At 44.0% G+C, this 17,641-nt stretch overlaps 1 protein-coding gene across 1 annotated transcript; it reads left to right on the top strand.

Annotated features, from left to right (window-relative positions):
* CLDN11 (claudin 11) lies at positions 1-14,601 on the top strand. The gene is made up of 3 exons (XM_058555589.1): positions 1-405; positions 3,978-4,142; positions 13,329-14,601. Exons 1-3 carry the CDS (start codon positions 177-179, stop codon positions 13,559-13,561), a joined length of 627 nt encoding a protein of 208 aa, XP_058411572.1. The 5' UTR covers positions 1-176; the 3' UTR covers positions 13,562-14,601.
* The last annotated feature ends 3,040 nt before the right edge of the window (positions 14,602-17,641 follow it).

Genomic DNA, 17,641 nt, shown 5'->3' with positions numbered 1-17,641 from the left:
GTCGGAGCTGCGCCCGCAGCCTCCTGTGGCCTGTCGCCGCTGCGAGCATCCCGCGTCGGGCCGTCTCCGGCCAGAGGCTCGCGAGCGCGGGAGAGCGAGGACCGGGGCAGGCTCAGTCCAGCCCGGGGCGCGGATACAGCTTGTGAGGGGCGAAGCGCAGGGGCGCCGGCGTGGCCATGATGGTGGCCACGTGCCTGCAGGTAGTGGGCTTCGTCACGAGCTTCGTGGGTTGGATCGGTATCATTGTCACCACGTCCACCAATGACTGGGTGGTGACCTGCGGCTACACCATCCCCACCTGCCGCAAGCTGGACGAACTGGGCTCCAAGGGGCTGTGGGCCGACTGCGTCATGGCCACCGGGCTGTACCACTGCAAGCCCCTGGTGGACATCCTCATCCTGCCGGGTAAGGACCCCCGCCTTGCAAGTGGCTGTCCTAAACCCTTACCCTCGGGGCAGACCGGGGCGGGGGGCATTAGAGGACGTCCACAGAAACATTTTGGGGGCTGGAAGTCATTTAGGCACATTTTTGACACCTTTAGTTCCACCTTGTAGAGGAATTAGGCAGCTCCGAATCTAACCTCTCTCAGCCTCAGTTTTCTTATCTGGAATTTGGGATGATAGTGGTGGCCACTGGCCGAGTCATCCTGAGAAGTTAATGAACCAAGACATAGACACATAGTCGGAACTCAGTCCATGTCGTCCAATTACCGTCGCCCCACCTGTCCCATGCTCCCGCCATAGGTTGGCCAGAAGTACTTTATTCCCTGGCCCCGGCCTCCCCCTGCAGAGGAGAGGAAGACAGAAAGAAACACAAGCATCCCAGCGCTCCGAAAAAGGCACAGCCTGTTTCCCCGTCCTCCTGGGACGGACGAGGCGTCCTGGCCAAGTTAGGGTTCTTCTAGCTCCGCCGGGTCTGTTCCCGCAGGGCCCGGGGCCTATCTTGTTTCCCCCACCCCTTGTCCCCGCAGTGGGGGCATCGGTCCGCGGGCCTGCCTTGATCCCTCGCCTCCGCACCGCTCGGTGGGATGGGGAAAGCGGGCGCCCCTCGGAGGGCCGACTCTCCCTGGGAGAAGACGCGCCTCCGCGGCCGCCCCCTCCCCTCCAGCTGCGTCTCCGGGTTGGGGGAGGAGGGAAGGACTCCCCCCACCCCTCCCCCGAGGCCGACGCCGGCCGGGGGCCCCATCTTCCCTTGCTGCCCCGTTGAACAATTCTGGGCAACGGTTTCAATTCACATTTAAACTTTGAGTCAGTTGGGTGATTGGTGAGGTGGCGGGCGCCCCTTGGGGCTTTCTGCTGGGAATCTGTCCTGCCAGGTGGGGTTTCTCCCGGCCCTGGCCTGTACGCGATTGCCTCCTGTCCCGCTAGCCTTTGAGGATGGTGCGCGTTTAAAGGCCTATTCCGGTTTCTGAACAAGCGGAGTAACTCTGCCCGAGGCGCCAGTCTAGGAGCCTTTGGCTTGGTGCCTTCTCCCGGATGAGCCTTTCGCTTCCCGGAGACTCTGCTCCCCCTGTAAGCCACCCCCCCCCCCACCTCGAGTGCCTCCTGTCTCCCAGGCCTTGTAGTTGGAATCAATTCCCCCTTCCTCCTTGCTGTCCTGGTATTTGACTCTTATCCCCATCAGGGCACATTTCGATTTTTTGTTCATTGTTTGTGAGTCGAGTTCTTCTACCACATTTTAAATTCCTCAGAGATATAGATGGCGTCCTACTCTCTTTGCATCTTCCCAGGGACCCCGCATTGCCACTGGCCCACCGCAGGTGAGCACAACGCATGCCAGTCCTGCGGTTCGCAAGCCTTTTCTCCATTTTGGACTTTCAGAGTGACAGAAGTTGGGGTGACCCAGATTTGGACCCACCTTCCATTAATGCTGTTGTTAGTAGACCTGGGTCAGACCCTGGGTCCAGTGTTTACAATCTGGGTCATTTGGAACAAGTTATGAACCTCAGTTGTCTTCTTTTAAAAATTAAAATCAAACAACCACCTATCTTTCAGAGTTGTTTTGGGGATTAAATGAGATGAGAAATGTAATCCTCCTTTGATGTAGTAGATGCTTCCTAAATGCTAGCTATAATTTTTTTATTAAAAGCTGGGCATGGTATCTGTAGGAATCTTTGACTGAAGCATAAAGTTACTCTCTGCTTCTTTCCCCTGAAATTAAATTTACTGAGCACTCAGTGCCAAGTGGTTTCTTTTCAGAGAACACAGAGCATCCCACAGATGGAGTCCATTTTAGGGAAGGCCTAATCCTTCCTGCTGTCCTCCTCCCTCACACTTTGGGTGGGTACAGGGATAGGTCTGAGTCTCCATGTTTTGATTTTCACACATGGCCTTGGCACCTGGCACGTGGACAGCCTGTGCTGTGAATTTCAGAGCCTCAGTTGCTAGGCTGAGGAGACTGTCTCCTTTATGTCAGCCCTGGCTCACCTACAAGCCTCCGGGGCACAGGGCTGTGCTCAGAGGTCCTGCCTCAGACCTCCTGTAGCTCCTCTCCGGGGGTCTTCAAGTCAATAGATACTTGATTGATTGATTACCTGTAATTCTGAGGAAGCTGAGACGGGCAGTTGTTGGAAGAGTGCCCTTGTGAAGTCTGAATTCTTGCAGAATGTATCCTGCTAAGAGACAGTGCTGCTGGTGGGTTTTGGTGCATGAGGCATGCTGGCCAGATTTGGTGTGAGGGTCCTGGCATGTGAGGCAGAAGTTGGGGCCCGTTTTTGGCTTGGCCATGAACTCTACCTCCTCCAGGCCACTAGCTCTAATTCCCTCTGAGCAAAACAGGGAGAGCAACAAATACAGCCCCCCTGCCCCCTTTTTTTGGAGGAAGGAGAGTTTTTTAATGAGAAACAATACATTTAAGTCTATCGTATTCTTGTATCTTGTCAGATTTATTTTATGTAGTATATCCAGTATCCAGTATCTTGTCACATTTATTTTATGTAAATATTGCACATATTGTAATCTGTTTCTTAATAAAGTTGTTCCCTGGCATTTTATTTGACAACGTATAGTTCAGGTAGTTTTGCTCCTCTCTTGTTATTCAGCTCACTCATTCCTTCATTCATAATTGTATGTTTACATCATCTGTTGTGGGCACTGTGTTAGCTCCATGAAGACAGAGGCAGGTGTCTGCCCTCCAAGAATCCTCAGGGCTGGAGAGATGCTTTTAAAGCAATAACGGACCATTGCGGAAGCATGCCCAGGGCGCTGTGGGTGAGGCAGGAGATGGAGCCTGACCGTCTATAGGGGCAGGGTTCACGAGCACGGCAGCCTGTGGGGAGATATCAAGAGAGGAACCCTGAGTCCTAGTTAGGGCCGCATGCTATTTACACACAACGTGAATGACAAACACATGGTTAGGGACAAAAGCACTGAGTACACTTAGAGATAAAAGTACTGTGTGACACAGAGTAACACCAGTAACAATAGCTGACCTTTTTGGAGTACTTAGCGTGTGCTAGACACTGTTCTAAGCACTGCGTGAATTAACTGATTTCATCTTAGTTGAATTCTATTAGAGAGATGTAGGTACTGTTATTATTTTTACTCTGTAGATGAGGAAGGTGTCAAGACGCAGCAGTTCAGTAACTTGCCCGAGATCACACAGGTAGAGCATATCAACAGCAGGCTGGAACCAACACAGCCCATCACAGAAGACTCCTTGAAAGATTTGAGTTTTAATCTGAAGTTTCACAAGGTGATGTAATAACGTGATGGGCTCTTGGCCCCTTCATCCTGGAAGCTTGGACCAGTGGTTTAAACCAGGGATCCCCATTCAGTCTCTCCAGCCCTGAACCTCCTTTTTTTGTCACTGCGTCACTTTAAAAGTTGGACATGTGAAGTGATCCCGGACAGCATTTAATACAGTCTAAGTCCTGGGATGAGGCAAGAGGGAGGAAGGTAGATGGTGCTGAATTCTCGGGGGACAGGATCCGAGGGGACCCAGGGCCTAACCCACCCCCTCTCCTCTCTCGTTTCCAGGCTATGTGCAGGCTTGCCGGGCCCTGATGATTGCAGCTTCGGTCCTGGGTCTGCCGGCCATTCTCCTGCTGGTGACGGTTCTCCCCTGCATCCGGATGGGACACGAGCCTGGCGTGGCCAAGTACAGGCGGGCCCAGCTGGCTGGCGTTATGCTCATTCTTCTGGGTAAGACAGCTTTCTGTACAGCGCCCCCACTCTGAGCAAACCTGATGAATTGCAGATCTTGCTGCTGCTTCCTCGTATTCAAGACACACGTGAAAGGAAGTCAAGTGAATCCACGGCAGAATAGTGCCCCCCACAATGTGTATCCCTTTATGTTTCATGGGCAGTTTATATATTAAAGGAATGTCTGCGGGGGTCACTGAACATGAAAATAAGTTAAAAAACAAAAAGAAAGAACGGATTTTGAGGATACCTAAGAGAGAGACCAGAAGGACAGAAGAGAGTTACATACACAGTGGCTCTCCACTCAGGCTTCACAATGGGATTCCTTTTTGAAAACACCTTTGCCCAGGTTCCCCCGCAGGTCAACTGAGCCAGAATTTCTGGGTATCAGGTCGGGCAAAGATATTTTTTGAAAGCTTCCCAAGTGGCTCTTATGTGCAGTCAGGATCGAGGACTTCAGTTCACATATAGAGAAAGAGGAGGGCAAGAGAAAAGTAAGATGTTGAGGGTGGGAGATCACTGGTGATGATTCAGTCTTTTATTCAGTAAGCATTCATCCAGCATCTGCTGTGTGCCAGGCACTGTGGGAGGCATTGGGGATACTGGGGAAGAAGAGGCGGTCTCTGCTGTGAGTGTACTCGGACATCTCAATAGAAAATGCTGTGTGCTCATCTAAAAAAGGTATGCGGGCTGTGCACACACATAGGAAGGCACCTAAGCTGGACCGGAGGAGTTTTGCAGAGCAGAGGACCCCAGCAATGAGTTTTGAGAGTCAAAGAGAAGGTAGTCAGGTCATAGATTGGAGAGAGGGACCGTCCAGGCCAAACAAATGGCATGTGCTCATTCAGGTTTCCTGATTTTCTGCACCGGGAGGGCTTGATTTAACAACCCAGGGAGGATCCTTCTAGCTCTGTTCTCTTCAGTGACTTCATTTCTCTCTGTTTTTTTCTTGACTGCTAATTCTATCAGCACATTTTAAATCCTAATAGAAGACATGAATTTTAAGAACAGCAACTCTTGCTGCAGAGTGTACTGATACGTCAGTGAGGAGACGCTGGTCTGCATATGGGTTAGGTGCAAAGTCAAGTTCTCCTGGGACAAGGAATTCCCATCCCCAAACACATATTAGACCCTGTGCTTAAGGGGTAAGGGTAAGGGGTCAGGGTTCTGTGTGGGTCCGTGCCACTTAGTGATGGTCACCCACAGTGACACCAGTGGGGTGAGGGGATGTGAGAAGTAGGGGTACCATTTCACAAGATTGCAAAGGGATGGAGGTTTTCAGGGGCTTGTGAAGCCACGGAGAATTCAGAGGAAGGGCTTGTGTGTGTGTGTGTGTGGTGACAGGAGTGAAAAGACCAGAAGACCACTGTAATTTCCAGAAAAGAATCTGGGCATGGGCATTTTGGTTCCAGCCACAAAGAATTTGTGTGGGAGCGCCGCATGGAGCCCACAGTCAGCATCGCACGCTTCACCTAACTCGCAGGGTCCCCTCTTGTAGTGCTCTTTGGCCGTCAGGTCCTTGTATCTGAATTCCCTTTCCAATGGGTTGCCAGAGCTCCGCGAGTAAACTGGTTTGCGGAACCCAGGTGAAACCCTTCCCATCCTAGACATTTGCTGTTGTTTATTACTATCCTCACTTCTTACAGAAGCCCCAGACAGCTCTCTTTGGCTCTGAGGATGCCAAAGCCAAAGGATGGGTCTGTTGCGTTAGGTGTTCATCTTTAGAAATTCTGGCCTTCCGTATGAGAGTCACAGAATATCCACAAGTGAGAGAATACGTTAAAAACAAGCAAAACCAAACCCAAGCCCTGTGGAAAATAAAGATATAGAAGCAAAGTACATACAGACAAATAAGTATGAAAAAAACCCTAAAAACAAATGAATTGTTGTTGAATAACAGAGTTATTAAAAAAATAGCAACCAGTTGTTTGAAACTTCCTAGCTGAATTAGACGAAGTTTTTCTTTATTTTTTTCAAGGGGTTGGTGGCAGTAGACAGATTCAGAGAGGAAAGCGTGTGATGTGAGTCCCTCAGTCCCTGTCGCTGCCTGGAGTGAAAGGAGGGAGGGGGCGTTGAGTGATCCAGCCCCCAAGGAAGGCTGCACTCTTCTGGCCACACGGCCTGGGGTGGGTCGAGGGCGGCGCTCCCTGCCCTCTTGTAGCCTTGCACTTTGGTGTTACCTGGTTCTCTGATTGCTCCTGTCCGGATTTATTTCTCAGCGGGCCACCACTTGCCTTTGGGTTGGATGTTTTGACTGGAACGAGCTGGCTCTGAAAATGTAAAGCTCATTGTCTCAAGTGTGGCACCTGTTGGTCTCCTCTGTCTTCTCCCCACGGAGCCCGGGTGCCTTGTTTCCCCTATTGGCAGGGGGTGGGAGGAGCAAGAGAGACTGAAGGCTCCCTTTGTGTCCCTCTGCACTGGCTTCTGTCGCTCTCCTGAGAGAAGCCAGTGCTGGGCTCGTGCTAGGTCCTAGGGGTCACCGATGGTGCTCTACCTGAGGTGTGGTCACTGACCAAAGGGGACTAGGCCACACTAGGGTCTGGGGGCTGGGAACTGGAAACAGTGTCGAAGCTAATCTTTTTTTTTTTTATTTGTGAGGAAGATTGGCCCTGAGCTAACATCCATGCCAATCCTCCTCTTTTTGCTGAGGAAGACTGGCCCTGGGCTAACATCTAGTGCCCATCTTCCTCCACTTTATATGGGATGCCGCCATAGCATGGTCAGTGCGCACCCAGGATCCGAACCCGGGCTGCCAGCAGCAGAGTGCATGCACTTAACCATGCCACAGGGCCAGCCCCATCGAAGCTAATCTTGATATGGAAACTGTAGGCGCTATTAATTAAAATCAGTTCTTCCTGACCCTGAAAAGCTTTAATTATTTTTCTGAAAGCTTAAAAAAATTATGTTTGTTGTATAACAGCTTTATCTTCTCAGCAGTCTAAGTTTAATGGTGTGAGGATTTGGTTCCTGCTGTGGGGGAAGGAATGGGAGCCCAATGCTGCTGCCTTCTTAAGCCAGATGAGCAGCTCAAGGAGCAGCAGGCACCTCAGATCTGGGGTGGATCTGAGGCGAATCTAATCTGTTTGTGGCTTTTTAAGAGCCCCTGCCAAGGCAGGAGGTACTTGTGCCCTGAGTTGCTTTATCTTATCATTTGGAGTTAGACCAACTGTACTGAATCTCAGATCTACCACTTTCTAGCTGTGTGAACTGGGGCCATTAATGTCTCTGAGCCTTTATATAAAATGGGAACAATAATGCCTACTTCTGAGGTTGGTAAGAAGTGCAATGATGTATGCAGGTTATTTAGTGTGATGTCTGGCTCAACAAGTAAGTGCTCAACAAATGGTTGCTATTATTATTGCTGTCATTGGTTAGAGGAGATAGAGAGCTAGCCCAGAGGGCAACTGGATAGTCTTCTGATCTTGTCTAATTTCTGCAGGGTAGTCTCCATACATGGAGCTGGTAAGGAGAGACAATGAACTGTTCCTAGAAACACTAGGTCGCATCCTGGTCTAATGGAAATATTTCTTTTGTTTACTTTGTAGAAACCAGAGTGTGGGGATCAACAGTTAGAGTTTTTTGCTTATTCCATTATAAAAAGCCACATTAAGCCACCCAACCAAAAATGCTCAAGCTTAGTTCCGATTCAGTCTAATTCTCACCTCGCTAGAAGTTAGAAAAGTACTTGATTTGGGTGTTTTTTGGGGAGATGGGGTAGGGAATGGAAGGAAAGGAAATGTATTTTCCTTCCTAAGTGGAATCCTTTCATCTTCTCTCTTGGTTTTTAAAAATATGGCCCCAGGAATCCTATTTGTATTGGAAAAAAGCTGTTTTAACTTGGAACTTACAAGTTAATAATGAAATTGCAGTAAAATGCAGGGTGTGTTCAGATGTGGAACACATTGAGCTTGTCATGTACACAGAGTCAGATGTCCTACAGGGAATCCTTGGGTGTGGAATCAACAGGGATGCCCTTAATCCCGGGGTCTTAAGGGAGTAGTTAGGAAAAGTCTTCTTCCAACTCATTAGCTTTCTGCAAACAAGTCCCTAATCTAAGTCAGATTTCATATGGATAGTGGAAAGGATGTGGCATCTTAGTATGTTTGTGGCTTAAAATGACCTTATCACTAAAATTGGAGGAATTAACTGCTTTCTGAAGTCTCTCCTGTTTCTAAATTCTGTGACTTTAAAAAAAAAAATTAACAAATGATCATGAGACTAGCTTTTAAAAAAGGTTATAGGAAAAAAAAAAAGATGATGCGTGGAATAGAAATAAGGGAAAAAATGTTGAAAGCAGGCCAGGAAAATAATGTACTCAGATATTCCATTGACCTGATCATTGTTGTAAGTATTAGATTTTCATGAAAGTCATCGGGTAAGAGGAGTATGTCCTTTGGCAGCAATATCTTCTTAAGTCAAAATTTAGAGAATGACAAATGAGAAAAGAAAAACAAAAACTTTTCTAGTTTCACATTTTAAGGAACAAAAAATAAATATGACTCCAACCAGCAGCTCATTAGAAATCTTGTTACTTGTTGCCTTGAGTTAACTGGCTTCTTTGTGAAAAGCTAAAGCTAATTGCCATTTAGATCATGTGTTAGAATAGCTTCGATTGTAGAAGACAGCGTCAATGCATTGTAAAATGTTAAATGGAGGGGGATTTTAAAAAAAGTTTTTATTGTGGAAAATTTGGGAAATACACAAAAGCAGAAAGAACAGTATAATGAACCCCCATGAACCCAAACTCATTTTCCATAATGATCAACTCATGGCCAATCTGCTTCATCTATGTACTTCTCCTTTTCTTCCAATCCCCAGATTTTTTTAAAGCAAATCTCGGTTATAATATCAAGGAAGATTTTTTCCAGTATGACTAATATACATCAGAGTAATTTAAGTGATTTTAGTGAAAATATTGCTTTGTGCTAGAAATGATGCTTTTAAAAGTCCTTTCCATGCTTAGTACTGAAAGTGACAAAGCCTGAAAACAGAGGAGTTCGTTAGAGGAAGGAAGGAATGTCAGGGTCTGGTGCTCTTGTGCCTTTCTGGGCCTCTTTTTCTGTCGGTCTGTCTGTCTGTCTCTAAGTTTCTCTTGGTTTCTAAGTTGTTACCTCCACAGACAAACACACTTGTACCAATTTTATTTAATTTCATAGCATTAATCACTCCATATATTATCATATGTCATCTAATCCCTAAAGAAATTAAAAGCTACGCATACGTTTCATTGCTCTAAAATTGTCTTTCCAAATATTTTCTTTGTTTGGCTACATCAAGATCATTCTCAATTTTAATTAGAGTGCATTCTATCAACTAAAGAACACGTTGTATTATATTATTTAAAAGTTATCAAAAGAGGCAAATAATTTTATTCTGTGAAGCAAGGAATTCTCGTGTGTGTCTCTTTACGAGTCCAGATGGATTTCTATCTACGCGGTGAAGCTTTCCTCTCTTCTCCTCTCCTGCTTCTTTTGTTTTGTTTTGTTTTTGCTAAGAATGTCCCCCGTTTTCACTTTCTACTCCCCTGCAAATGGCAGATTCCCTCCTCCAGCTCCCCGCCTGTGCAATTCACTGTTCAAGTTCTGAGGGTGGAAGAGGAGAAACTGATTGAAAAATGTGAGTGTTAAAATTCTCCTGTCTTGTTCTCAGAGCCTTAATTTAAGAATAAATTCTGATGACATAAAAAGAAAAGCAATGAAAATTCCCGTTATTTTTCTTCAATTTTCTTTACCTTATAGGTAACTGTGACTTCCTTAGAAAAGCATTTTCTGTATTTTCCCCAGATAATGGAGAGAACCGTTACAAACTCTTTTTGAATGTGTGTGTGTGTGTGTGTGTGTGTGTGTCTGCAAATAGAAATAAATCCAGCAGGCCTTTTCTGTCTTTAAAAAAGCCCCACATTATTGCTAATTCTATTAATACTTCACATTTGTAAGTTAAATAATGACTTGACTTGCACTTTTAACTCTGTTGGTCAAAACATATCCCTTTTCCCCCTCAAACCATTGCTGAAATTGAGTAAATTCTCCTTTTTTAGTTTCTAAACATTCTTCACTGTGAGTTCAACTGAAGGTCACTGTTTCCAGCGAACCCCTCATTTCCCTTCATGTTGTGTGGCGGTCTGTCATCTTTTGGTGGTTTTGATGTGGTTCATTTTTGAGAGCTGCAGGAATTCCACCCAGAGTTCATTTATCTACTAGGAAATAAAGAGCCTGCTGGTGCTCATTTGCCTTGTTTGGAATGGGTTATAAAAGAAGGAAATCTTTAATGAGGTAAATCATGAGTGTGTTACATTAAGTGTGTTGAAGTCACATTAAGGCTTTACGATTTTGGAAGTCAGTTTTGGTGTGTATGAAGTGGAAAGTAGAATTGAAATGAGACCATCTCTCATCCATTCTTCTATCTGTCCATCCATCCATGTATTCACTCATCCAGTCCTGTAGGTTCATTATTTCAATATTTAGACATTTTTCTGATTTTTCCTTTTTCTGGTGAATTATATTGGAATAAAATCTAACAAAATCCGTAGAACACTCAAAATCAAGACTGATGGTTACTTTTGGAATATTAAGCCTGATTCTTTCCTTATGTGAAGATAACCTTCTTTTATTGCTTTGCTTAGGAAGAGGGGAAGAATTAAATGAAATTAGAGGCAACTTTTTATCTTATTCTATAGCATCGAAACCAAATCTGAAAGTTAGATTTACATGAAATGTGAGGAATGCTTTTGTGTGTGTGTATGTTCGTGTTGTATATATAAATACAAAGTAATTGAAAATATAAAACTTAATTTGAACCATAAGCTGTTCTGAGACCATTAATTGTTTATAAGAAAGATCGGTTAGATTGAACCAAATCAGTTATTTGGGAATCAAATCTTTTTTTCCTAGGGAATTCTGCTTTTCACTCCCACTCTTTTCCTCTAAACAAGGCTGGGTGTTTGGAAGCCATTGCTGGGTTGCTGTTTTTGTCCATAGCAGAACAAATGCCCACTTTTGGGGTCTTGGGGTGTGTAGCTGGATTGTGTATTGATATGGAGAATTTATAGCAGTTCTCTCTGGCTGAAACACTCTAGAAGAGGTTTCTGTCCCTTGTCCTGATAGAGAAAAAGCTTTTCTCTGTGCCTCGCAGAGAGTATGACTATGGCAATAGCCAAGTGGTTCTCCAAGAGAGCCTGGTTTGGCTTCCATGGCCAGAGGAAGAGAAAGAAAAAGACTTTTCCCTGTATCTGAGGTTTCCCTGGGCTGGAAAGGGAAGGTTTGATTAACACTAATCTTCTTGAACATCCTTTCACAGAAGGAAAATACATCTCCTCATGGTATCTCATACAAAAATACTACAGAAGCTGGCATGATTGTGCTGACTCTTCAAGAAAAATGAAGCCCTTAGCATATGGATAGATTTTAGCTTCTTAGATAATCTATATAAACTCCTTAATTATGTGAATAGTTCACAATTAATGGAATGAATTTAGGCTATTAGAAAGCCAATTTGGGCAATTCAGAGTCCCCAAATTCACTTTCTTCCCTCTGACTTCTCCTTGAGATCTATACTTTTTAAGGATAGGAATCACTTCTATTTATGTATATTTATACCCAGCTTGTGGGGGTGGGCTTAGTCTGTTGTCAACAAAAACCTGTGTTACAAATTACACAAATGCAATGAGATAGTTTAAAAGGTCTTTCAAAATGGGTAAGTCTTAAATCTTTTCTTTAGTTTAAAACTAATGTTCGAGGCTGTTAAAGAAAAATTATATTTCTTCTCTGTGGGCATAGAGGTAAGTTAGAAAATAATTCAGTATGAGCAGAAATCAGAAAATGCTTGCACCTCAGGTCGCAAACAGCGGACTGGCATTGCAATGCTCTGTCTTGAATTTATTGAGGGTGTTATGACTAATGATTGGAAACCTCATTATTTTTTTTTAATGTCTGTCCCCTTTAAAGTGCCATGCCAACTGAAAGCTTTATCCAAAACTTCTGTCCTACTTGTAGTTGTGAGAAATCAGATGATACCCAAGGAGGTTACAGAGTTACTTTGTCTAGAGCTGTGTTGATAAGTACAGTAGCTGCTAGCTGCATGTAGCCATTTAAACGTAAATTAATTAAAATTCAGAATTCATTTTTCAGTCTCAATAGCCTCATGTGAAATCTTCAATAAGTCCATGTAGCTGTGGCTACCCTACTTGACAGGGCTGGTCTCGAGGTTTAAAAATTGTTTTAATTCTTTATAGGCTCCCGCCTGCCCTTGTTTGGTTACTTCGCTTAGGCGGAAGGGAAGAACTAAATGATTTAGAGGCATTTCTTACATTATTCTCTAAACTCTAATCCAAATCTGAAAGTTAGACTGGTCAGTACAAGACCATAAAGTTCTACCCTTGTGACCCGTTACAACAAATATCATCACTGTAAAATCCTTGAATGGGTAAATTCTTTTACTCCAAGAACTGTTCATTTGTGTGTTGAGAGTTTGTGAGTGTGAACAGCATACCACAAACTCAGACTCTTAGCTGATCCTCCACTTATGCCTAGCAATAGTCACCACGGCAAGAGAATTTTCATAGCTTCTTCAGGTCTTTGTAATGTGAATTCACCAAATTAAAAAAACAGAGTGGAAAATTGAAGTGGGCACCATCTTGTTTCTCATTTCTGAATAGCTCAGGTCATTCAGTCATGCAACTACTATACATTGAGCACATAGTATATACTCAATGGTAGTGAACTAAATGCTGACTTTGCAAACATCAGGTAGAGATGGCACTTGCCTTCAAGGAACTCAGAACTTGGAATGGGAAATAGACATGTAAAGAGATAGTTATAATACAATAGGTAAGTGTAATAATAGAATTATAACAATAGATATATAAGGTCAAGATATATAAGTAAATAAAAATAAATATTTTTGGGCTTAAATGATTTATCTCTAGGTTTTTACATCAGAGTTCTTTTGTCTCTGCGACCTGTCGAAAAAATAAGGACCCAGCAGTTTGACACAAGCTTTTGATCAGCTTATTCTACAGATGCAAACCTTCAGGTTCAGATTGCCAAGGGAGCAGAGCTGTGTGTATCAGAGTTTTTTGGCGTTGGTTGGAAGCCAAAGGCGTGTGTCTGTGGAGTGAGGGGGAGCCTGCCCGCTGCTCTTGGTGTGTGATGGGTATGCCCAGTCACAGCCTTCTCCATGTCTCCCCAGCTCTCTGCGCCATGGTCGCCACCATCTGGTTCCCTGTGTGTGCCCACCGTGAGACCACCATCGTGAGCTTTGGCTACTCCCTGTACGCGGGCTGGATCGGTTCCGTGCTGTGCCTCGTGGGTGGCTGTGTCATCGTCTGCTGCGCTGGAGATGCCCAGGCGTTCGGTGAAAACCGTTTCTACTATTCTTCGGGCTCCAGCTCCCCCACTCATGCCAAGAGTGCCCATGTATGAGAGAGGCTGCCCGAGGAGGTGCTGTCGATGCTGGGCCCATGGCCCCGGGTTTGCTCACCCCAGGGACGGGGAAGCCCACTCCTGTGCCAGTCTCCAAAGCCAAAGGTCTAGAAAAGCATCCTGTCTGGCATTTTATAGTCTTAACACCACCCTTTTTGTTGCCTTAAAAGAAATCTTCAGCTCAGATAATGCCCACATATTTTTCTCATGGTTCTGCCCCCCCATTAGCTCTTTTCTTGGGCATTCCTTTTTTTTTTACTGAAGTATATATATATCTTATATATATATATATTTGTTGGCTTGTTTTTCTCTCTTTAAATTTTAAATATCTTGCAAACATTGCTGACTTGGGTGTGGAGGAGAGAAATAAAAGACACTTTTCAAACTGTACAGATGACAATGGGAGCCTCATAAGATGCCTCTCTGTTCCCTCGCTGCTCCTCAGCTCCAAGGTCATTTAGTTATAAGCGATAGAAAAAGATAGAATTGGGGACATAGGGTGGGGAGGGAAAGGAATAGTGGAACTTTCTCTCCATGGGAAAGTTTCTCTTTTGTAAGTTGAGGGCAAGGGATGGGGATATTTTTTAGTTTCTGATTTTAAATTGATCTGTACATACTTTTTCAAGATTGGTCATTTTTATAACCATGGTTTTCCTGAAATCCTCAATTCATCAATATGAAGGAAATGAACCAAATAGACTTTAATTATGCGATAAATAACAGTATAAGTGAGTATAACTCTGACATTCCGCAAAACATTTTTGATTTCCAAGTTTGTGTGATGTAGTTTTTAATCCTACGCTTGCATATGCTTCAACTTAACACATTTTTAAAGCTTTTTTTCCTTTCTCTCTATTTTCATTTTGTTAGCTACCTTGAAGTGACATCGTTTAACATAAACTGTACTGTTGAATTTGGCTCTACGGGTGTAAACACTGATGGTGTATCAGTATCTGAGACCCCAAACTCTCCAAACTTTGATGGTGCGTTTTGTTCTTTAAGTGAAATCTGTGCAATAAAATAACATACTGTCTGCAAAACTGGCCTTTAATATTCTGTTATATCCAGAGGTATTGATTTTAAAAAATTTCATTAATCTCTACTAGTAATTTATAGGGAACCTGATCAGTGATTCAAGAACAAGTCATTCTGCACTGCCCTGAATAATTAACAAGTTATATTTTATTCACTACAGTGTATCGTGATGGTAACGTGTAGTCATAAAAGTGTGACCTAGATGCTCTCTAGGTTTCTTAGGCGGAGTGACAGTATGGCATCTTTAAGTCATATATAAATGGGCAGCAGTGCTTGACACTTGGTTTCTGATTGCTGCCCATTTATATGTGACTATATATATAAAAACTCCTTTATCTACTTTGAACACTTAGTAAAGGAATTGGCTAGGTATAAAGGGAAGTATAAAACAAACCCATTGTATTGGGTCTTTAGGTAATAGTATCTAAATACATTTCTTTCAAACATGTGCATATAAATGTTGGGAAATTTTGGACAAAGATAGACGCATTGAGTTGATTTTTGTTTGTTTTCTACTCCAGAAACTCTGTCAAGTTATGAGCCTACTCTAGAAAACAGATTACAATCTATTTTGTTTGTATTTTTCCAAAAATACCAATGTCACTAGCTGATAGTATAATAATTGGCAAACATTTCCTCTTTGGAAATATCCATTTGGGCTGGTCATTTTTGTAGATATTTGTGTATGTTAGGAGATTATAACCTGGTGGAAACTATTTCTAAATTACTTAGGCAGAAAAGACAATCTTCATGTTGATCAAAATATTTGCTTAGTGATGACACAGTTTTGTAAGGACACAAGTCATGTGATGACATTGGAGGACCCTCCCTTCCTCATAAACACTTGTCACGGTGTAACCTTTGTGCACATGAACGGAGCAAAAGGCAGTCGGGGGTGGACAAGTAAGGCTTTGAGTCCCCAGGCCCCCTCTTTTCACAACCACCAGCTGGAATCAGAAGTGTCAAGTCATTCTCCTCTCCTCTTATGGATGTAAGTACCCGCTCGCCCACCTCCTTCCCCGAGGCTGCTTTCTCATGTGAGGGGGTGTGCTACATGAGCACCACTTTGCCCTGCAGCAGGAGAAGAGACACCCCAAACCTCTCCTAGCTGACTGCTGCCTTCCTAATGGGGAATTCCATTTTGTCGGTCATAATTTCAGTGTTGGGTTTTCTCATCAGTGTGAGGGAGGGAGGGTGGGGTAGCTGTTCCTCTAGGACAGCGCTGTCCAGTAGAAATATAATAGGAGGCACATATGTAATTTAAAATTTTCTAGGAGCCATCTTAAAAAAGCTAAAAATAAACAAATGAAATTAATTTTAGTATTTCTATTTAATCCACTACATCCAAAATATTATCATTTCAACATGTAACCAATTATTAATGGGATATTTTACGTCCTTCTTTTTGTATTAAGTCTTTGGATTACAGTGTGTAATTTACACTTCCAACACATCTCAGTTCGTACTAGCTACACTTTAAGTGCTCAAGGGCCACAGAGGGCTGGTGGCTATTGGATTGGGCAGACAGCTATAGAATAACAGGTCAGCCTCAGAAATTATCCAGAGGGGTTCAGTCTTGATGATCTTATTGGCTCTCATTAGAGCTCTGTTAGAGTCTGGCAATTAAGTGACAATAATTATCATCCAGGGCAAGACAACGACCCCAATCCCAGGTGAAATGGCAGACCTCCAGGGTTCTACTTGAATGACAGGGAAAAAGGAATTCATGCTCTTGAAACCTGTTTGTGCCAGGAACTTCACACATTTAATGCTTCCCACAGTCCCTATCATACAGATGAGGACAATGAGGTGTAGAGAGTTGAGGTTATTTGTCAAGGTCAGATAGCTACTGTGTGGAACTAAAATTGGATTTAAGTCTGTCAAACTCTATAGCCCTCATTCTCTAATTTAAGAATCATTACTAGGGAGTCAGGTAAAATGCAGATTCTCTCTCTTCACCCACAGACACCGACTCTGGGTTGGTACCCAAGAATATGCATTTTTATTGTGCACTGCCCACACCCCTCCCAGAGACTCTGATGAGGTGGTCCCCACGCCACACTTTGAGAAACAGTGACGGGAAGGGCCTCTTGCTCCTGCCTTTCTGTAGAGCAACTAATCCCCTCCCTCGTCCTCTTTGATGGTCCTCGGAGACGAGATGACTTTGAGAGGTACACCCAGCTTCCCCCTCTCTTTGGCCTAGTCTGAAGAGACCACGTGCAGGGGATCTTTGGTTTGAAATGAACCAGTTCAGCTCACGCTTTCCAAGAATTTGATAGAAACCAAATTACAGAAAGAATGTTTCAAGGAAATCTCTGAATCTAGGGATGCTAGTTATACCGACAGCAACAAAAAAGAGAGGACCGTGTCTTTAAAGAATACAAGCTACACATTTGTGCTGAATTGGTGGTTTGGGATAACAATAGAACAAGGTTTGGTTGTATCTTGCCATATGTGTGTGTTTTTTTTAAATTTCCAATCTGCATGTCAGTGTTTCTCTATACAATGTACACAATGTGAGCGGCAGCGTCTTAAATGTTTGGCAGGACGTTCACGCTCATGACATCACATACGAGGAGGACAGGGAGGCCACTGTCGGGCTGGCCCGGGGAGAGGCGGCATCAGTGCTGCCATTGAGATGTCTCCACAAAAGAGTGTGTGACAGCCAGATGTGCAGCTTAATGGAGGCTGAAGCAGAACCGTGGGTGGAGCTCTGGCACATGCTGCTTATGGCCTGAATAGCAGCTCTTGAGGAATCCATACTTCCCTACCTCACGAAGAATCTCAGAGCTCCGGCTTTGTGGCCCTGTGGCTGGGGGAGGGAGTGGAGACGGAGGGACTTGTCACTGCTCCATGCCCCATTGTTGAAATGAAAAATGGGGAATGTTAAGGCATTTCTAGAGGATTGTGGAAGGTAAGACTTGCTTATGCTTTACATCAAAATCACCTTCCAAATAGCAAAGAGCACCCAATTGTCACAGTCTGAGGATGTCTTTCTCAGGACGGTTATTTCTTATGTTGAATTATACACAGCTTTGCTTTTCA

This window comes from Diceros bicornis, chromosome 15, assembly GCF_020826845.1.
Source record: "Diceros bicornis minor isolate mBicDic1 chromosome 15, mDicBic1.mat.cur, whole genome shotgun sequence".
Classification (NCBI taxonomy): Eukaryota; Metazoa; Chordata; class Mammalia; order Perissodactyla; family Rhinocerotidae; genus Diceros; species Diceros bicornis.
Note: the sequence above shows the minus strand (reverse complement) of the source record. Positions and strands in the feature narration are given on the sequence as shown.

Coding starts and splice junctions, on each gene's coding strand:
- CLDN11 (XM_058555589.1), top strand. CDS start 177: ATGATGGTGGCCACGTGCCTGCAGGTAGTGGGCTTCGTCACGAGCTTC. Junction 406..3,977: donor GGACATCCTCATCCTGCCGG/GTAAGGACCCCC, acceptor TCTCGTTTCCAG/GCTATGTGCAGGCTTGCCGG. Junction 4,143..13,328: donor CGTTATGCTCATTCTTCTGG/GTAAGACAGCTT, acceptor ATGTCTCCCCAG/CTCTCTGCGCCATGGTCGCC.